Raw genomic sequence first — 22,152 nt, 5'->3', positions numbered from 1 at the left:
TCATGCTCTTCCTCAGGCTTTAACATGCGAAAATAGCTAAAAAATATTCTTACTTAATTACATTTCCTAAGTTTATCAGACGAAGGAAAACACGGGCTTTTTCATTTTTCCAGGAAAAGAGAAGTAGCTTCAAAGTAAAACTTCCTAATATTTTAAACCTTGGTGGTTCTTTAGAATATCTTTTTCTCTTTATACCATTATTGCACATCATGCTTGCTAGGAAATGTAGAAACTAGGAAGGAGGACAAAGAAATGAACCTTACTAATTTGAAATGAAGGCTCAGTAGTAAATTCTACCCCAAGCCAAATCAAAGTCCTTCAAAAGAAGGCATTTAGCAAAAATGGGAAAAAAGCACGTTTAGAAGTGAAAAGCTCAGTAGTAAATACCAACTGTCTGAAATAGGAAAACCGGCCAATGAATGTAAATTGCCGAGAGCTAAATGGAAACAGAGGAATTTAGGTGCGTGCTACTTTGTTCTTTCAGAAAGGTCAGGGTACATCCTACCATGTGAACAAGTTTTCAAGTATTGCGTGCGTGTATAGAGGTAGGGCCCTCGATCCTTTCGAAATTGAATAAACTGAAAAAAAAATGAAACTGAAAAGCAAAAACACAACTAAATTAGAATAATTCGTTTCTTAAATATTACGCTCAATAATTCAGGGAGAAGTAAATCATGTTTTTCTTCGCTCAGATACCAGTGTTCCATATTACTTATGATGTAGTGTTTTTAAAAGTCATAGTCAGTGAATGATAATGACAGCATTGACCAGGCACAATGATCAGATTTTCTTTCATTCCAAAAATAGGTTCCCGACTATTAGTAATAAACGAAGAAAAAGAAATCTAGGTAAAAAAAATTCCAGAAACTCATTCCCTTTGTTCGTATATAGTCATTTACATAAGATCAAGTAAAGTTGGCAATAACTGAAAATAAATTATATATTGTTAAAGAAAATCATCATCTTCTAGACACCCTGAAACACCATTTGTTTTATATGTAACGTCCTCTTCGAGAACCTTAAAGAGGAAGCTATAACTTGCTTTAACCAGCCACTTAAAGAGGAAATGGCTTTTTGGTTCCCTGAGCCTCGGGCACTCGAAGATTAAATAGCGATAATCAAGAAGATGAAGCAAACGACAAAGAATGGCTTAGATTGCTCAGCCATTAACAGTTATGATCTTAAATAATGTAGTCAATCAACAGACAATAATGGGCTGATTACGATGCTAATCAACCCACGGTCAACATATGCTAGATATGGAACTGCATGCCAATGGAAGGACTGATTGATATTCCATCATATTTTGGTTATTGCCAATAAGAATCTCCCATGGAATTCTCCAATCCTATAATATTTTCATTCTTGTACTTGGAAATACGTTGCTAGGGATCATTGGAACCATTCGCAGTGTGGCATATCTAGCATTTTTTTTTTTTTTTCGCTGTCCGCCATTGAAATATTTCTCTACCTAAGATAAGACACACATCATATATCATTTTCAGTTCTCGCTACGAAGAAGTGAGTGCAGCTTGGGAAGCCGGTAGGAGTAGGTTTGACAGGTTGGTGCTGAGGGGCATGAAGCAAGAATTCACAGCTGCTGTTGGCATTTCAGTTATCTCCACTTGCACTGCTTATACAGAGGCACTGTCATGGAACATCAGCACGACCGCTCCTAAGTTTCCAATACTGTCTCGACTATCACAGCAGGTTGATCTTTACCAAAAAAGTCAGTGCCTATAACACCCTCAGAGTCATAAACCTCTGAGGGCATCGACGTACCGACAGATGTTATTTGCCTGAATTATTTGGAGGAAGGCAACCATGGTGTTTTCGCCGATTGACTGAAATCTTTCATTCTGGCTCAATGGTGAATATGTAGCTCAAACAGAGTTAATGATTTTCTGTTGAAATTTACTTGATTCCTGAAACGAAATAAAAGGTTCTTCGAAGTTTCCTCTCCTGTCTCCTTAAGTTTAGGGGTCAACATTCAAGGGACAGATCTTCCTTACAACTCGGTGGTCCACAAGATGTCGGTTCAAAGTTTATACTGAGCTAGTACTTCAGCAGGAGGTCTCACCTATCTATAGGACATTAAGATGTCCACCAAATAAAAGCCATTCAATCAATAGCATCAACTTGATCATCGCTGGTAGATTTTTTTCACCTCCCGTGCGTTCGTTCGTTCTATATTAAGTCGCTCCTATGCCGGCACGGGCTCTTGCTCCATGGCAGCCCGAAACTCCACGTCCAGACCTGAGGTCATCTTTTATGTTGACCTTGAGCCAATGAGATATTAAACGTTTATTTGCATCTAGTGACTTTCAAAATCCATTCACTGCGATTTAATAAAGGCAAACAACAGAGTCTATTTGTATAATCATATATGTGACCACTTTATGTAGGCTCAAAAAGATCTTGATTCATACTCCTCCATTTTAAGTGTAACTCACCAAACATTATTTTTTTTTCTTCTTAAGGGTTCGGTATCCCAGTATCTCCGCAAACCTTTAAGATTAATGTTTTTAGTTCCATGCGCATTAATAACCACAGCGGCCGCTAAAGAAATAACGAATATTCTTAATCAGAACGTGGAAATTAACATAGAAGTAAAAAGGAAATAAAAAATCTCACAAAATAACTGTTCTTGATAACAGTTAACATGATTAAGTGGCATACTCAAGAAGGGATATAGATGAATGAGGAAAGACTTAATCTTGTAAAATGAGAAAATGAACTGTTGTTCTTTGGTAAATCGTCTCAATTCCATTGAATGCCTGGCATATAAAAAAATTACTACCAAAGAAGCCATATGTTTTTAAAAAATCGATAATGATAACCATTTCAGCAAATATAACGCCATCTGCGTGACTTGACTACATCAAGGCCACGGAAGGCTCCCGCAAATCGAGTATAAAAGCACAGACCGAGAGATCTGAAGGCACAGTTCCAGTGTTTCCTTCTCCAAAGCAGACACTCTTCCAGATTATGGTAACCATTGCTGTTCCTCATTTTGCATTCATGTGCCATTTTTTTATTTCATGGCTTCTGTTTATCATTTTTATAAGTTGCCTCCATTCATTGTCTCAACTACTTCAAAGCTTATTTTTATTATTCTAACCATCATGCAAAATTTCAAACTCAGTCACGAAATTCGTAGACACTAACGAAAATTCTGAAATATCAGTCATTTAAGCCATTTTCATGACATTAAAAGGAAAAAAGGAGTGGGGTAAATTAGATTCGTGACTTTATTTTCACAACTTGCGAAATTGAAAAGTTATTGTTATAATAGATATATATAAATATATTCAATGCTATTGGCTTAGGCTCATTATAGGTTGCTTATGACACCAAAATCTAATGTCGAGGAAATAGAACAATTTACAAAGCAATGAATTGCCAATATTCATCAACGGAAAAGTGCCGAAATTTGATATGATGAAACAAAACACAATATTTATATCACACACTGAAATGGACGAGAAGGTTCACTCTGTTCGCCACAACAAATTTCCGATTTTTCTTCCCTGAATGAAATTCACGATATTGTTTTCCGTCACAAAAAAAGGAGTCAGTTTTCCTCTTCTTTTTTCCAGAAACTTCTGTTGATCACCGTCGTAGCCACGGTCGTGGCCATGTGCCACGCAGGTGGTAAAGGCGGATTTGGAGGAGGTGGATTTGGAGGAGGCGGATTCGGAGGTGGCGGTCATGGAGGCAGCTTTGGCGGTGGATCCTCCGGAGGGCGATCATATGGAAGCGGCGGTTTTGGAGGCGGTTCTTTCGGTGGTGGTCATGGAGGAGGATTTGGAGGTGGTTTGGAGGAGGTAAAGGAGGCTCCTTTGGAGGCGGTTCTGGCGGCAGGTCCTTTGGCGGTGGATCCTATGGAAGTGGTGGCTTTGGAGGCGGCTCTTTCGGTGGTGGTCACGGAGGAGGATTTGGAGGAGGCCATGGCGGTTCCTTCGGAGGTGGATTCTCTGGAGGTCGTACATATGGATAATGGATTTCATTATTGCAAATTAATCCTAAATTAAACGGAATTCCTGACCCGATTTTGTTCTAACTACCTGTCTTGAGTGGAAAAAAAGTGTTTAATTAAAGCTCTCGATGCTTTATAGGTCTCATTTTGAAATAAGTTGAGATTTATTTCATTCCAGTAAGTGATCATCCTATCACCTAAAATTCATTATTTGTCACTACAAAAATACAGCTCCGAAACATCAGTTTGCCTTCGTTGGTACTATTAAATAAAAGAAATATTGAGATGTTTAATTTATAGATCATTTAAGACTTAAATATTATTGAAAGGAAGGACAATTTTCGATGGATTTTAAGCAAACTTCAATTTATACAGCCTCATGCTGTCACCATCATTAATGTTTGAGATGTGGAAATATTCAGTAAAACTTCTGGGAGCTTTTCCTTTGCTTTCATTGATTTTTTTTTTTTTTTACATATTAAAGCTCCTTAAGAAAGTAAGTGAGTCGGTTCATGCTCTTCCTCAGGCTTTAACATGCGAAAATAGCTAAAAATATTCTTACTTAATAACATTTCTAAGTTTATCAGACGAAGGAAAACACAGGCTTTTTCATTTTCCAGGAAAAGAGAAGTAGCTTCAAAGTAAAACTTCCTAATATTTTAAACCTTGGTGGTTCTTTAGAATATCTTTTTCTCTTTATACCATTATTGCACATCATGCTTGCTAGGAAATGTAGAAACTAGGAAAGGACAAAGAATGATAGGAATTAATGAAATGAACCTTATCTTTCTCGCTTAGATTTAGCCAAATAAGGATTTAGGTGAAGGCTCAGTAGTAAATTCTACCCCAAAGCCAAATCAAAAGTCCTTCAAAAAGAAGGCATTGTGCTTACCCTATACAAAAATGGGAAAAAAAGCACGTTAAAAGAAGAAGCTTAAAAGAAGAACCTCAGTAGTAAATACCAACTATCTGAAATAGGAAAACCGGCCAATGAATATAAATTGCCGAGAGCTAAATGGAAACAGAGGAATTTAGGTGCGTGCTACTTTGTTCTTTCAGAAAGGTCAGGGTACATCTTACCATGTGAACAAGTTTTCAAGTATTGCGTACGTGTATAGAGGTAGGGCCCTCGATCCTTTCGAAATTGAATAAACTGAAAAAAAATGAAACTGAAAAGCAAAAACACAACTAAATTAGAATAATTCGTTTCTCAAATATTACGCTCAATAATTCAGGGAGAAGTAAATCATGTTTTTCTTCGCTCAGAGACCAGTGGTCCATATTACTTATAATGTAGTGTTTTTAAAAGTCATAGTCAGTGAATGATAATGACAGCATTGACCAGGCACAATGATCAGATTTTCTTTCATTCCAAAAATAGGTTCCCGACTATTAGTAATAAACGAAGAAAAAGAAATCTAGGTAAACAAAAAATTCCAGAAACTCATTCCCTTTGTTCGTATATAGTCATTTACATAAGATCAAGTAAAGTTGGCAATAACTGAAAATAAATTATATATTGTTAAAGAAAATCATCATCTTCTAGACACCCTGAAACACCATTTGTTTTATATGTAACCTCCTCTTCGAGAACCTTAAAGAGGAAGCTATAACTTGCTTTAACCAGCCACTTAAAGAGAAATGGCTTTTGGTTCCCTGAGCCTCTGGCACTCGAAGATTAAATAGCGATAATCAAGAAGATGAAGCAAACGACAAAGAATGGCTTAGATTGCTCAGCCATTAACAGTTATGATCTTAAATAATGTAGTCAATCAACAGACAATAATGGGCTGATTACGATGCTAATCAACCCACGGTCAACATATGCTAGATATGGAACTGCATGCCAATGGAAGGACTGATTGATATTCCATCATATTTTGTTATTGCCAATAAGAATCTCCCATGGAATTCTCCAATCCTATAATATTTTCATTCTTGTACTTGGAAATACGTTGCTAGGGATCATTGGAACCATTCGCTGTGTGTGGCATATCTAGCATTTTTTTTTTTTCGCTGTCCGCCATTGAAATATTTCTCTACCTAAGATAAGACACACATCATATATCATTTTCAGTTCTCGCTACGAAGGAGTGAGTGTAGCTTGGGAAACCGGTAGTAGTAGGTTTGACATGTTGGTGCTGAGGGGCATGAAGCAAGAATTCACAGCTGCTGTTGGCATTTCAGTTATCTCCACTTGCACTGCTTATACAGAGGCACTGTCATGGAACATCCGCACGACAGCTCCTATGCTGTCTCGACTATCACAGCAGGTTGATCTTTACCAAAAAAAGTCAGTGCCTATAACACCCTCAGAGTCGTAAACCTCTGAGGGCATCGACGTACCGACAGATGTTATTTGCTTGAATTATTTGGAGGAAGGAAACCATGGTGTTTTCGCCGATTGACTGAAATCTTTCATTCTGGCTCAATGGTGAATATGTAGCTCAAACAGAGTTAATGATTTTCTGTTGAAATTTACTTGATTCCTGAAACGAAATAAAAGGTTCTTCGAAGTTTCCTCTCCTGTATCCTTAAGTTTAGGGTCAACATTCAAGGACAGATCTTACTTACAACTCGGTGGTCCACAAGATGTGAGTTGAAAGTTTATACTGAGCTAGCACTTCAGCAGGAGGTCTCACCTATCTATAGGACATTAAGATATCCAACAACTAAAAGCCATTCAATCAATAGTATCCACTTGATCATCGTTGGTAGATTTTTTTTCACCTTCCGCGCGTTCGTTCGTTTTAGATTAAGCCGTCCTATGTTGGCACGGCCTCTTGCTCCATGACAGCCCGAAACTTCTCGTCCTGACCTGAGGTCATCTTTTCTGTTGACCTTGAGCCAATGATATATTAAGCGTTTATTTGCATATAGTGACTTTCAAAATCCATTCACTGCGATTTAATAAAGGCAAACAACAGAGTCCATTTGTGTAATCATATATGTGACCACTTTATGTAGGCTCAAAAAGATCTTTTTTCATACTCCTCCATTTTATGTGTAACTCACCAAACATTATTTTTTTTTCTTCTTAAGGGTTCGGTATCCCAGTATCTCCGCAAACCTTTAAGATTATTGTTGTTAGTTCCATGCGCATTATTAACCCAAGCGGCCGCTAAAGAAATAACGAATATTCTTAATCAGAACGTGGAAATTAACATAGAAGAAAAAAGGAAATAAAAAATCTCACAAAATAACTGTTCTTGATAACAGTTAACATGATTACTTGAAATGCTCAAGAAGAGATATAGATAAATGAGGAAAGACTTAATCTTGTAAAATGAGAAAATGAACTGTTGTTCTTTGGTAAATCGTCTCAATTCCATTGAACGTCTGGCATATCAACAAATTACGACCAAAGAGGCCATATGTTTTTAAAAAATCGATAATGATAACCATTTCAGAAAATATAACGCCATCTGCGTGACTTGACTACATCAAGGCCACGGAAGGCTCCCGCAAATCGAGTATAAAAGCACAGACGGAGAGATCTGAAGGCACAGTTCCAGTGTTTCCTTCTCCAAAGCAGACACTCTTCCAGATTATGGTAACCATTGCTGTTCCTCATTTTGCATTCATGTGCCATTTTTTATTTCATGGCTTCTATTTATCATTTTTATAAGTTGCCTCCGTTCATTGTCTGAACTACTTCAAAGCTTATTTTTATTATTCTAAACATCATGCAAAATTCAAACTCAGTCACGAAATTCGTAGACACTAACGAAAATTCTGAAATATCAGTCATTTAAGCCATTTTCATGACATTAAAAGGAAAAAGGAGTGGGGATTAATTAGATTCGTGAATTTATTTTCATTACTTGGTGAAATTGAAAAGTTATTGTTATAATAGATATATATAAATATATTCAATGCTATTGGCTTAGGCTCATTATAGGTTGCTTATGACACCAAAATCTAATGTCGAGGAAATAGAACAATTTACAAAGCAATGAATTTCCAATATTCATCAACGGAAAAGTGCCGAAATTTGATATGATGAAACAAAACACAATATTTATATCACACACTGAAATGGACGAGAAGGTTCACTTTGTTCGCCACAACAAATTTCCGATTTTTCTTCCCTGAATGAAATTCACGATATTGTTTTCCGTCACAAAAAAAGGAGTCAGTTTTCCTCTTCTTTTTTCCAGAAACTTCTGTTGATCACCGTCGTAGCCACGGTCGTGGCCATGTGCCACGCAGGTGGTAAAGGCGGATTTGGAGGAGGTGGATTTGGAGGAGGCGGATTCGGAGGTGGCGGTCATGGAGGCGGCTTTGGCGGTGGATCTTCCGGAGGGCGATCATATGGAAGCGGCGGTTTTGGAGGCGGTTCTTTCGGTGGTGGTCATGGAGGAGGATTTGGAGGTGGTTTTGGAGGAGGTAAAGGAGGCTCCTTTGGAGGCGGTTCTGGCGGCGGGTCCTTTGGCGGTGGATCCTATGGAAGTGGTGGCTTTGGAGGCGGCTCTTTCGGTGGTGGTCACGGAGGAGGATTTGGAGGAGGCCATGGTGGTTCCTTCGGAGGTGGATTCTCTGGAGGTCGTACATATGGATAATGGATTTCATTATTGCAAATTAATCCTAAATTAAACGGAATTCCTGACCCGATTTTGTTCTAACTACCTCTCTTGAGTGGAAAAAAAGTGTTTAATTAAAGCTCTCAATGTTTTATAGGTCTCATTTTGAAATAAGTTGAGATTTATTTTCATTCCAGTAAGTGATCATCCTATCACCTAAAATTCATTATTTGTCACTACAAAAATACAGCCCGAAACATCAGTTTGCCTTCGTTGGTACTATTAAATAAAAGAAATATTGAGATGTTTAATTTATAGATCATTTAAGAAAATGACTTAAATATTATTGAAAGGAAGGACAATTTTCGATGGATTTTAAGCAAACTTCAATTTATACAGCCTCATGCTGTCACCATCATTAATGTTTGAGATGTGGAAATATTCAGTAAAACTTCTGGGAGCTTTTCCTTTGCTTTCATTGATTTTTTTTTTTACATATCAAAGCTCCTTAAGAAAGTAAGTGAGTCGGTTCATGCTCTTCCTCAGGCTTTAACATGCGAAAATAGCTAAAAAATATTCTTACTTAATTACATTTCCTAAGTTTATCAGGCGAAGGAAAGCACAGGCTTTTTCATTTTTCCAGGAAAAGAGGAGTACCTTCAAAGTAAAACTTCCTAATATTTTAAACCTTGGTGGTTCTTTAGAATATCTTTTTCTCTTTATACCGTTATTGCATATCATGCTTGCTAGGAAATGTAGAAACTAGGAAAGGACAAAGAATGATAACAACTAATGAAATGGACCTTATCTTTCTCGCTTAGATTTAGCCAAATAAGGATTTAGGTGAAGGCTCGGTAGTAAATACCAACTGTCTGAAATAGGAAAACCGGCCAATGAATGTAAATTGCCGAGAGCTAAATGGAAACAGAGGAATTTAGGTCCGTGCTACTTTGTTCTTTCAGAAAGGTCACGGTACATCCTACCATGTGAACAAGTTTTCAAGTATTGCGTACGTGTATAGAGGTAGGGCCCTCGATCCTTTCGAAATTGAATAAACTGAAAAAAAATGAAACTGAAAAGCAAAAAAACAAGTAAATTAGAATAATTCGTTTCTTAAATATTACGCTCAATAATTCAGGGAGAAGTAAATCATGTTTTTCTTCGCTCAGAGACCAATGGTCCATATTACTTATAATGTAGTGTTTTTAAAAGTCATAGTCAGTGAATGATAATGACAGCATTGACCAGGCACAATGATCAGATTTTCTTTCATTCCAAAAATAGGTTCCCAACTATAAGTAATAAACGAAGAAAAAGAAATCTAGGTAAAAAAAAATTCCAGAAACTCATTCCCTTTGTTCGTATATAGTCATTTACATAAGATCAAGTAAAGTTGGCAATAACTGAAAATAAATTATATATTGTTAAAGAAAATCATCATCTTCTAGACACCCAGAAACACCATTTGTTTTATATGTAACGTCCTCTTCGAGAACCTTAAAGAGGAAGCTATAACTTGCTTTAACCAGCCACTTAAAGAGGAAATGGCTTTTTGGTTCCCTGAGCCTCGGGCACTCGAAGATTAAATAGCGATAATCAAGAAGATGAAGCAAACGACAAAGAATGGCTTAGATTGCTCAGCCATTAACAGTTATGATCTTAAATAATGTAATCAATCAACAGACAACAATGGGCTGATTACGATGATAATCAACCCACTGTCACACATATGCTAGATATGGAACTGCATGCCAATGGAAGGACTGATTGATATTCCATCATATTTTGGTTATTGCCAATAAGAGTCTCCCATGGAGTTCTCCAATCCTATAATATTTTCATTCTTGTACTTGGAAATACGTTGCTAGTGGGATCATTGGAACCATTCTATATATATATATGTGTGGCATATCTAGCATATTTTTTTTTTATATATGTCCGCCATTGAAATATTTCTCTACCTAAGATAAGACAGACGTCATATATCATTTTCAGTCCTCGCTACGAAGGAGTATAGTATATATACATATATGGAAACCGGTAGGAGTAGGTTTGACAGGTTGGTGCTGAGGGGCATGAAGCAAGAATTACAGCTGCTTTTGGCATTTCAGTTATCTCCACTTGCAGACTCAAATATCAGAGGCAGTTCTCATGGAACATGAGTGCACGACCGGTCCTAAGTTTCCAGGTTGGTGCTGTCTGGCGAAGAATTCAAAACTGCTGTTGATTTCTTTATCAAAAAAAGTCACTGTTTATAACACCTGTTATGGAGTCGTACGAACTTCTAAGAGGGCTTTCGACCATAGCGACAGTTGGTTATTTGCTTGAATTATTTAAACCTTGGAGGAAGGCAACCATGGCGTTTTCGCCGATTGACTGAAATCTTTAATTCTGGCTCAGTGGTGAATATGTAGCTCAAACAGAGTTAAGTAATTTTCTCTTGAAATTGTTTATTTGATTCCTGAAACGAAATAAAAAATTCTTCAAAGTTTCCCCACCTATCTGCTTTAGTTTGGGATCAACATTCATGGGACAGATCTTCCTTACATCTCGGTCGTCCACATGATGTCAGTTTCAAAGTCTATACTGAGCTAGCACTTCAGCAGGAGGTCTCACCTATCTATAGGACATTAAGATGTCCATCAAATAAAAGCCATTCAATCAATAGCATCAACTTGATCATCGCTGGTAGATTTTTTTCACATCCTATGCGTTCGTTAGTTTTATATTGTCGCTCCTATGTTGGCACGGGCTCTTGCTCCATGGCAGCCCGAAACTCCACGTCCAGACCTGAGGTCATCTTTTATGTTGACCTTGAGCCAATGAGATATTAAACGTTTAATTGCATCTAATGACTTTCAAATTCCATTCACTGCGATTTAATAAGGCATAAAACCAGAGTCTATTTGTATAATCATATATGTGATCAATTTACATAGGCTCAAAAGATCTTGTTAATACTCCTCCATTTTGTGTAACTCACCAAACATTCTTTTTTTCTTTTGAAGGGTTCGGTATCCCAGTATCTCCTGCAAACCTTTAAGAATAATGTTGCTAGTTCCATGCGCATTATTAACCACAGCGGCCGCTAAAAGAAATAAGCGAATATTCTTAATCAGAACGTGGAAATTAATATAGAAGTAAAAAGGAAATAAAAATCTCACAAAATAACTGTTCTTGATAATAGTTAGCATGATTAAGTGGCATTCTCAAAAAGGGATACAGATAAATGAGAAAGACTTAATCTTGTAAAATGAGAAAATAAACTGTTGTTCTTGCTAAATCGTCGTCAGTTCCATTGAATGCCTGACATATAAAAAAATTACTACCAAAGCAGCCATATATTTTTAAAAAATCGATAATGATAACCATTTCAGCAAATATAACGTCATCTGCGTGACTTAACTACATCAAGGCCACGGAAGTCTCCCGCAAATCAGTATAAAAGCACAGACCGAGAGAGCTGAAGGCACAGTTCCAGTGTTTCCTTCTCCAAAGCAGACACTCTTCCAGATTATGGTAACCATTGCTGTTCCTCATTTTGCATTCATGTGCCATTTTTATTTCATGGCTTCTATTTATCATTTTTATAAGTTGCCTCCGTTCATTGTCAGAAATACTTCAAAGCTTATTTTTATTATTCTAAACATCATGCAAAATTTCAAACTCAATCACGAAATTCGTAGACACTAACGAAAATTCTGAAATATCAGTCATTTAAGCCATTTTCATGACATTAAAAGGAAAAAAGGAGTGGGGTAAATTAGATTCGTGAATTTATTTTCATTACTTGCGAAATTGAAAAGTTATTGTTATAATGATATATAAAAATATATTCAATGCTATTGGCTTAGGCTTATTATAGGTTGCTTATGACAACAATATCTAATGTCTAGGAAATAGAACAATTTACAAAGCAATGAATTTCCAATATTCATCAACGGAAAAGTGCCGAAATTTGATATGATGAAACAAAACACAATATTTATATCACACACTGAAATGGACGAGAAGGTTCACTCTGTTCGCCACAACAAATTTCCGATTTTTCTTCCCTGAATGAAATTCACGATATTGTTTTCCGTCACAAAAAAAGGAGTCAGTTTTCCTCTTCTTTTTTCCAGAAACTCCTGCTGATCACCGTCGTAGCCACGGTCGTGGCCATGTGCCACGCAGGTGGTAAAGGCGGATTTGGAGGAGGTGGATTTGGAGGAGGCGGATTCGGAGGTGGCGGTCATGGAGGCGGCTTTGGCGGTGGATCCTCCGGAGGGCGATCTTATGGAAGCGGCGGTTTTGGAGGCGGTTCTTTCGGTGGTGGTCATGGAGGAGGATTTGGAGGTGGTTTTGGAGGAGGTAAAGGAGGCTCCTTTGGAGGCGGTTCTGGCGGCGGGTCCTTTGGCGGTGGATCCTATGGAAGTGGTGGCTTTGGAGGCGGCTCTTTCGGTGGTGGTCACGGAGGAGGATTTGGAGGAGGCCATGGTGGTTCCTTCGGAGGTGGATTCTCTGGAGGTCGTACATATGGATAATGGATTTCATTATTGCAAATTAATCCTAAATTAAACGGAATTCCTGACCCGATTTTGTTCTAACTACCTCTCTTGAGTGGAAAAAGTGTTTAATTAAAGCTCTCGATGCTTTATAGGTCTCATTTTGAAATGAGTTGAGATTTATTTCATTCCAGTAAGTGATCATCCTATCACCTAAAATTCATTATTTGTCACTACAAAAATACAGCTCCGAAACATCAGTTTGCCTTCGTTAGTACTATTAAATAAAAGAAATATTGAGATGTTTAATTTATAGACCATTTAAGACTTAAATATTTTTTAAAGGAAGGACAATTTTCGAATGATTTTAAGCAAACTTCAATTTATACAGCCTCATGCCGTCACCATCATTAATGTTTGAGATGTGGAAATATTCAGTAAAACTTCAGGGAGCTTTTCCTTTGCTTTCATTGATTTTTTTTTTTTTTTTTTTACATATTAAAGCTCCTTAAAAAAGTAAGTGAGTCGGTTCATGCTCTTCCTCAGGCTTTAACATGCGAAAATAGCTAAAAAATATTCTTACTTAATTACATTTCCTAAGTTTATCAGACGAACGAAAGCACAGGCTTTTTCATTTTTCCAGGTAAAGAGAAGTACCTTCAAAGTAAAACTTCCTAATAATTTAAACCATGGTGGTTCTTTAGAATATCTTTTTCTCTTAATACCATTATTGCACATCATGCTTGCTAGGAAATGTAGAAACTAGGAAAGGACAAAGAATGATAGGAACTAATGAAATGAACATTATCTTTCTCGCTTAGATTTAGCCAAATAAGGATTTAGGTGAAGGCTCGGTAGTAAATACCAACTGTCTGAAATAGGAAAACCGGCCAATGAATGTAAATTGCCGAGAGCTAAATGGAAACAGAGGAATTTAGGTCCGTGCTACTTTGTTCTTTTAGAAAGGTCAGGGTACATCCTACCATGTGAACAAGTTTTCAAGTATTGCGTACGTGTATAGAGGTAGGGCCCTCGATCCTTTCGAAATTGAATAAACTAAAAAAAAAATGATACTGAAAAGCAAAAACACAACTAAATTAGAATAATTCGTTTCTTAAATATTACGCTCAATAATTCAGGGAGAAGTAAATCATGTTTTTCTTCGCTCAGAGACCAGTGGTCCATATTACTTATGATGTAGTGTTTTTAAAAGTCATAGTCAGTGAATGATAATGACAGCATTGACCAGGCACAATGATCAGATTTTCTTTCAGTCCAAAAATAGGTTCCCAACTATAAGTAATAAACGAAGAAAAAGAAATCTGGGTAAAAAAAAAAAATTCTAGAAACTCATTCCCTTTGTTCGTACATAGTAATTTACATAAGATCAAGTAAAGTTGGCAATAACTGAAAATAAATTATATATTGTTAAAGGAAATCATCATCTTCTAGACACCCAGAAACGCCATTTGTTTTATATGTAACGTCCTCTTCGAGAACCTTAAAGAGGAAGCTATAACTTGCTTTAACCAGCCACTTAAAGAGGAAATGGCTTTTTGGTTCCCTGAGGCTCGGGCACTCGAATAGTAAATAGCGATAATCAAGAGGATGAAGCAAACGATGAAAAATGGCTTGGACTGCTCAGCCATTAACTGTTATGATCTAAAATTATGTAATCAACCAACAGACAACAATGGGCTGATTTCGATGATAATCAACCCACTTTCCACATATCCTTGATATGGTACTGTATGCCAGTGGACGGACTGATTCAATATTCCATCATTTTTTGGTTACTGCCAATGAGAATCTCCCATGGAGTTCTCCAATCCTATATTAATTTCATTCTTGTACTTGGAAATATGTTGCTAAGAATCAGTGGAATCATTCGTTGTGGTATAGCATATATATATATATATATATATATATATATATATATATATATATATATATATATATATATATATATATATATATATATATATATATATATATATATTTTTTTTTTTTTTTTTTTTTCTGCTGTCCACCATTGAAATATTTCTCTACTTAAGACAGACATCAAATATCATTTTCAGTTCTTACTCCGAAAGAGTGAGTGTAGCTTAGGAAACCGGTAGGGGTAGGTTTGCCAGGTTGGTGCTGAGTGGCATGAGGCAAGAATTCAAAACTGCTGTTGCCATTTCTGTTATCTCCACTTGCACTGTTTATACACAGGCTCTGTTATGGAACATCCGCACGACCGCTTCTAAGTTTCCTGTGGCTTTCCGACCATAGCAGCAGGTTGGTCTTTTACAAAAAAGTCAGTGCTTGCAACACCCTCAGAGTCGTAAACCTTGGAGGAAGGCAACCATGGCGTTTTCGCCGATTGACTTTAATCTTTAATTCTGGCTCAGTGGTGAATGTGTGGCTCAAACAGGGTTAGTAATTTTCTGGTGAAATTGTTCACTTGATTCCTGAAACGAATAAAAAAATTCTTCAAAGTTTCCCCACCTATCTGCTTTAGTTTAGGGGTCAACATTCATGGGATAGATCTTCCTTACATCTCGGTCGTCCACAAGATGTCATTTTAAAGTTTATACTGAGCTAGCACTTCAGCAGGAGATCTCACCTATCTATAGGACATTAAGGTATCCATCATCCAAAAGCCATACAACCAATGGTATCCAATAGATCATCGTAGGTAGATTTTTTTTCACGTCCTATGCGTTCGTTAGTTTTAGATTAAGCCGCTCCTATGCTGGCACGGGCTCTTGCTCCATGGCAGCCCGAAACTTCACGTCCCGACCTGAGGTCATCTTTTATGTTGACCTTGAGCCAATGAGATATTAAGAGTTTAATTGCATCTAGTGACTTTCAAACTCCATTCACTGCGATTTTATAAAGGCATAAAACAGAGTCTATTGCCTTTTGAAGGGTTCGGTATCCCAGTATTTCTGCAGCCTTCAAGAATAATGTTGCTAGTTCCACGCGCATTATTAACCCTAGTGGCCGCTTAAGAAATAGCAAATATTCGTAATCAGAACGTGAAAATTGATATAGAAGTAAAAAGGAAATAAAAAATCTCACAAAATAACTGTTCTTGGTAACACTAAGCATGATTAAGTGGCATTCTCAAAAAGAGATACAGATAAATGAGGGAAGACTTAATCTTGTAAAATGAGAAAATAACTGATGTTCTTTGCTAAATCGTGTCAGTTCCATTGAATGCCTGACATATAAAAAAATTACTACCGAAGCAGCCATATATTTCTAAAAAATCCATAATGATAACCATTTCAGAAAATATAACGTCATCTGCATGGCTTAATTACGTCAAGGCCACGGAAGTCTCCCGCAAATCGAGTATAAAAGCACAGACCGAGTCAGCTGAAGGCACAGTTCCAGTGTTTCCTTCTCCAAAGCAGACACTCTTCCAGATTATGGTAACCATTGCTGTTCCTCATTTTGCATTTTTGTGCCATTTTTATGTCATTTTTTATAAGTTTGCTCCATCATTATCTGAACTACTTCAAAGCTTATTTTTATTTTTCTAGACATCATGCAAAATTTCGAGCTCTCTCACGAAATTCGTAGACACTGACGAATATTCTGAAACATCATTCATTTAAGTAGTTTTCATGAGCTTAACAAAAAAAAAAGGGGGTGGGATTGGGGTAAATAGATTCGTGACTTTATTGTCATGACTTGCGAAATTGTCAAGTCATTGTTATAATAAATATATACAAAAATATTTAAGGCTGTTGGCTTAGCCTTATGACAGGTTGCTTATGATATCAATATCTAATGTCGAGGAAATAGAACAATTTACAAAGCAATGAATTTCAATATTCATCAACGGAAAAGTGCTGAAATTTGATATAATAAAATGAAACATACTATTTATATCACACACTGAAATGGATGAGAAGGTTCACTTTGTTCGCCACAACAAATTTCCGATTTTCTTCCTTGAATGAAATTCACGATATTGTTTTCCGTCACAAAAAAAAAGGAGACATTTTTCCGCTTCTTTTTTCCAGAAACTTCTGTTGATCACCGTCGTAGCCACAGTCGTGGCCATGTGCCACGCAGGTGGTAAAGGTGGATTTGGAGGAGGTGGATTTGGAGGAGGCGGATTCGGAGGTGGCGGTCATGGAGGCGGCTTTGGCGGTGGATCCTTCGGAGGGCGATCATATGGAAGCGGCGGTTTTGGAGGCGGTTCTTTCGGTGGTGGTCATGGAGGAGGATTAGGAGGTGGTTTTGGAGGCGGTAAAGGAGGCTCCTTTGGAGGTGGTTTTGGCGGCGGGTCCTTTGGTGGTCGATCCTATGGAAGTGGTGGCTTTGGAGGCGGCTCTTTCGGTGGTGGTCACGGAGGAGGATTTGGAGGAGGCCATGGCGGTTCCTTCGGAGGTGGATTCTCTGGTGGTCGTACATATGGATAATGGAGTGTTGTCATTTGTAAAGTAATCATAAAATAAAACGGAATTGCAGATTTGATTTTGTTCTAATTGCCTTTGTTGTGTAACAGTGCTTAATAAAAACTTCTGATCCTTCATATGTGCTTAAATCTCTTGAAAATTTTCACACAAAAAGTTCCCCTCTCAAATAGTAATTTTTTATTATCTGAGGTTCCTAGTAAAATAATTGATTTATTCGGAATTACCTTTCTTACAGACCATTTAAGACTTGATTATTGCTTTAAAGAATGCAAGTTTTCGAAGAATCGTAAGTAAACGTCACCTAATACACTCTTAAGATATCACTCCTTAATAATATTTTAAATACCAAAACATTCAGAAAACTATATGGGAATTTTTTCTTCGTTTCCACTTTTTTTTTATCTAATCTTTCCTCAGACATTATCTTGCAAAAAGTTAAAGTTAAGTTAAAGTCCTCCTGGGCCTCTGTACGCTCAATAGGCAGGCGCTGATCTCCAGTTTCTTAGGCCAACAGCTAGTGGAGTGACAGTTCCCAATGCCTATGACACATAGCCAGTGTATCGCTAGGCCCTCTGTTTAACTTCTCAGCCCGAGGGCTGGTACCTATTCTCCAACTGAACCTCTCAGATTTTTTCGGACTGTTAGGTTGGCAGGCTGCCGGATTTTTGCAGTGGCGCAATCCGAGCCCTCAGGGAGAGGCAAGAAACCAAAGAAAATTCAGACTATTATTTTTTCGAATGTTTATCAGACAAAGAAAAGTATACAACTTTTTTTTTTATTTTTTATTATTTCCTTCCGTGCTTGGTAGGAAATGTCAGTCTCTAAGAAACGACAACAAGTGATAGGAAACTGATATGAAACATCTCTTTATGGTTTGAATTTGGTCGTGACATAAACGTAGGTGTAAGCTCAACATAAAATTAAAATTGTATATTGGAAATAGAAAAGACCATAGTGTGAATGTATATTGACAATAGCTATAATAAAGATATAAGAATTTTGGTACTCATAACTTTGTTCCTTAGAAAAGTCAGGGTACATCCTACCATGTACATCAGTATTCATGCATTGTACAGATGTACGATGGTAAGGCTCCGATCCTTTCAGAAATAAAATGAAGTATAATGAAAAAAAACAAAAATACGACGAACTAACAATTAATCTTTTTTTTTAGTTTTCCAAAAATTTCTCTTTGTAATTCAAGGAAGACGTAACCGAGTCTTTCTTAGCTCAGAGATCTTTGAATTACACAACTCATTCAGGAGGCAGATGTTAGCTTTATAAAAAATTTTCACATTAAAATAAAATAGTGTCGGTGTTACCCAATAAATCGACCAGACTTTCTTTCACATAACAAACAGGTTTTAACAATATATAAATAATGTAATTGAAGGGGAGTAAATCTTGGCAAAATAGTTTTCAAAAAACAAACACTTTTGAGCTTCTACTAATTATATCCATAAAATTTTACATAAAAAGCTAATAAGATTAGTAATAACTAAGTATGAAGGATTTCTGTTAAAGGGAAATCACCATCCTCTAAAAACGCAAAAATAAACTTTTTATATGCAAAGTCCCCTTCTAGGACCTTAAAGAGGAAGCTGTGATTGGCTTTAACCAGCCATTCAAAGAAGAAATGGTTTCTTGGATTCTGGAACATTCGATTTGCAAGCTGTGACTGGCTTTAACCAGCCATTCAAAGAAGAAATGGCCTCTTTGATCCTGGAGTCTGGAACACTCGATATGCAAGCTGTGACTGGCTTTAACCAGCCACTCAAAGAAGAAATGGCTTCTTGGATCCTGGAGTCTGGAACACTCGATTTGCAAGCTGTGACTGGCTTTAACCAGCCATTCAAATAAGAAATGGCTTCTTGGATCCTGGAGTCTGGAACATTCGATCTGCAAGCTGTGGCTGGCTTTTAACCAGCATTCAAAGAAATGGCATCTTAGATCCTGGAGCCTGGAACACTCGATTTGCAAGCTGTGACTGGCTTTAACCAGCCATTCAAAGAAGAAATGGCATCTTAGATCCTGGATTCTGGAACACCCGATTTGCAAGCTGTGACTGGCTTTAACCAGCCACTCAAAACAGAGATGGCTTCTTAAATCATGTAGTTTGGAACACTCGATTTGCAAGCTGTGACTGGCTTTAACCAGCCACTCAAAACAGGAATGGCTTCTTAGATCCTGGAGTCTGGAACACTCGATTTGCAAGTATAATAGTCAACAGGATCAAATAAACGAGGAATTGATTGGATTGCTGAGGCATTAGAAAGTTCTGACCAAAAGATGTGTAGTCATAAAAGAGATAGCAACGGTCTGATTACCAACTCCTCGATATGTTAGGGCTGATTTCATATTCCAGGATTTTCTGGTTCATACTAATAAAGACTCTGCCATTAATTTCACCAAGCCTCTTTTTATTTTCTTTTGTATATTCGGGAATATATTGCTACAACGCGCTGGGATCGTTCGCTGTGTGGCATATTTAGCATGTTTCATGAGCTGTCTGCCAATGGAAGAGAATGAGATTAAGTTTCACCCTCCGTGGTCACCACAGAAAAGGCATTGGAGCTTAGGAAATGTGTAGTAGCCAGATTGCCAGGTTGGTACTGAGGGACACGAGGCAAGAATTTAGTGCTGCTATTGTCATCGGTTTCAGTTACTGCAACTTGCACTGCAAGGACACACCCGCTACTAAGTTTCCTGCGCTATCACAACCATCGCAAAAGGTTTAATCTTTTTCCAAGTGGTCAATGCTTATAACACCCTCAGAGTCCCAAAACACAAAGGAAATAACCTTGCCGACAAGCATTACTTGCTCGAATTGTTCGGAAGAAGGGGAACCATGGCGTTTCCGCCGATTGCTTTGAAATGAATCTGCTCAGTAATGAATCTGTGGCTCATGATGTTTTAGTAATTATCTGTTGAAATAATCTACTTCAGTCTGGAAATGTATCGAAGACTCTTCGGTGTTTCTTCTCTTGACAGCTTTTGTTCAGGTGTTACCATTCGTGAGACAGATCTTCCACATAGGCCAGTTCCTCATTGGACGGGGCGATATCGTACTCGGCTAGCACTCTCCTAGGCCCGCGTTCGATTCTCCGCCCGGCCAATGAAGAATTAGAGGAATTTATTTCTGGTGATAGAAATTCATTTCTCGGTATAATGGTGTTCGGATTCCACAATAAGCTGTAGGTCCCGTTGCTAGATAACTAACTGGTTTTTAGCCACGTAGAATAAGTCTAATCCTTCGGGCCAGCCGTAGGAGAGCTGTTAATCAGCTCAGTGGTCTGGTTAAACTAAGATATACTTAACTTTTTCCACATAGGCCGCACATCTATCGCCATTATCGGCAAGCCAAAACCAAATCAATGCTTGAGAAATTATTTCATTATACGAACCTACGCCTTGCTATGAAAACTATGTATGTATATATATATATATATATATATATATATATATATATATATATATATATATATATATATATATATATGTGTGTGTGTGTGTGTGTGTGTGTGTGTGTGTGTGTGTATATATATATATATTATATGTGTGTATATATATACATATACTATATATATATATATATATATATATATATATATATATATATATATATATATACATATGTAATATATATATTATATATATAAGCACATTACAGGGAAACATTATATATATTTTTTTCAAAACCTATGAATGACAATAAAATAAACTATCCTTGTAGCTTTGCAAGATGAGGGGGCACTGCTTTTCATTAACGGTTAGTAATTGAAAATGATGTAAATCATGAGGAATCTCGTTTCCACTCAGTGCGAGCACTGACCGTATTGGTTGAATCCAGTAAAATCTACTGTTCCATTGCTGAACTAAGCAGCGAATTAAGTACTTTGTAGCAAGTGGACTGTAGAAAACCGAACTCGAAATGGAGACAGCATCATCAGACCTCCAACCTTACATTAAGATACTAATTAGAAATCAGAAGGGCAGCGTATTCTGGAGCCAACCTCTTAAATGGAAGAACATACACACATCGCACAAAAATATATATATATATATATATATATATATATATATATATATATATATATATATATATATATATATATATATATGTTTTTTCATTATCTCCTTGTCATGAGCGTTCAAATCGGAAATCAAGTTTTGTGATTCCTCTGCACACACACACACGTAAATATATATATATATATATATATATATATATATATATATATATATATATATATATATATATATATATATATGTTTACATATACATATGTTTACATATACATATATATATCTATATATGTATAAATATTTGTATATATATTTGTGTGTGTAAATGCTTGTTCAGAAGTAATTAATAGTTTGGATAATAAAATGTTAGCAATGTTTTCAAAATTATTTAAAATCCATGTTTAAAATTCAACCTTCACTGGAAAATGTGATGCTGAAAAGACTTATACGACTCTGAAGGGTTACGAACCGAATAGGTGACTGGAACACTGGGTTATATATGAAGAATGTGGGCAATGGAAAAGTGAAAACATGTTATTCGGAAATGAAATCTGGTCCGGGTGAAACTGAAAGTTTTCGTTCGATTTTACACATCTGTTTTTATTCCTTTTGTTTTTTCTTCGACATTCTGATGCCCCAGTAAACTCTTCACACTAAGAATGCTAACATACATACCTATTCTATCCTTCTTGGAAAAATGGGTGGCTGATAATGTT

The 22,152-nt window shown here is 36.8% G+C and overlaps 3 protein-coding genes across 3 annotated transcripts; all 3 read left to right on the top strand.

Annotated features, from left to right (window-relative positions):
* The first annotated feature begins 440 nt into the window (after positions 1–440).
* Positions 441–8,631, top strand: LOC136837601 (keratin, type I cytoskeletal 9-like). The gene is made up of 5 exons (XM_067102478.1): positions 441–460; positions 1,506–1,710; positions 3,600–3,986; positions 7,428–7,532; positions 8,140–8,631. The coding sequence occupies exons 1-5, from the start codon at positions 441–443 to the stop codon at positions 8,539–8,541; spliced, it is 1,119 nt and encodes a 372-aa protein (XP_066958579.1). The 3' UTR covers positions 8,542–8,631.
* A 2,029-nt stretch (positions 8,632–10,660) lies between these two features.
* Positions 10,661–13,178, top strand: LOC136837600 (uncharacterized). The gene is made up of 2 exons (XM_067102477.1): positions 10,661–10,690; positions 12,627–13,178. Exons 1-2 carry the CDS (start codon positions 10,661–10,663, stop codon positions 13,026–13,028), a joined length of 432 nt encoding a protein of 143 aa, XP_066958578.1. The 3' UTR covers positions 13,029–13,178.
* Positions 13,179–16,131: 2,953 nt separating this feature from the next.
* On the top strand, positions 16,132–17,564 carry LOC136837391 (acanthoscurrin-1-like). The gene is made up of 2 exons (XM_067102158.1): positions 16,132–16,414; positions 17,012–17,564. The coding sequence occupies exons 1-2, from the start codon at positions 16,256–16,258 to the stop codon at positions 17,411–17,413; spliced, it is 561 nt and encodes a 186-aa protein (XP_066958259.1). The 5' UTR covers positions 16,132–16,255; the 3' UTR covers positions 17,414–17,564.
* Positions 17,565–22,152: the final 4,588 nt, after the last annotated feature.

This window comes from Macrobrachium rosenbergii, chromosome 59 (assembly GCF_040412425.1).
Source record: "Macrobrachium rosenbergii isolate ZJJX-2024 chromosome 59, ASM4041242v1, whole genome shotgun sequence".
NCBI lineage: Eukaryota > Metazoa > Arthropoda > Malacostraca > Decapoda > Palaemonidae > Macrobrachium > Macrobrachium rosenbergii.
The sequence above is the reverse complement of the archived record's forward strand: the minus strand, read 5'-3'. Positions and strand labels throughout refer to the sequence as shown.

Bases quoted from the DNA above. Each gene is read 5' to 3' on its own strand.
- LOC136837601 (XM_067102478.1), top strand. From the start codon at position 441: ATGGAAACAGAGGAATTTAG. The intron at 461-1,505 runs GTGCGTGCTACT...TATCATTTTCAG, and splicing joins ATGGAAACAGAGGAATTTAG to TTCTCGCTACGAAGAAGTGA. The intron at 3,987-7,427 runs GTACATATGGAT...GACTACATCAAG, and splicing joins AGGTGGATTCTCTGGAGGTC to GCCACGGAAGGCTCCCGCAA.
- LOC136837600 (XM_067102477.1), top strand. From the start codon at position 10,661: ATGAGTGCACGACCGGTCCTAAGTTTCCAG. The intron at 10,691-12,626 runs GTTGGTGCTGTC...TCTTTTTTCCAG, and splicing joins GACCGGTCCTAAGTTTCCAG to AAACTCCTGCTGATCACCGT.
- LOC136837391 (XM_067102158.1), top strand. From the start codon at position 16,256: ATGATAACCATTTCAGAAAATATAACGTCATCTGCATGGCTTAATTAC. The intron at 16,415-17,011 runs GTAACCATTGCT...TCTTTTTTCCAG, and splicing joins AGACACTCTTCCAGATTATG to AAACTTCTGTTGATCACCGT.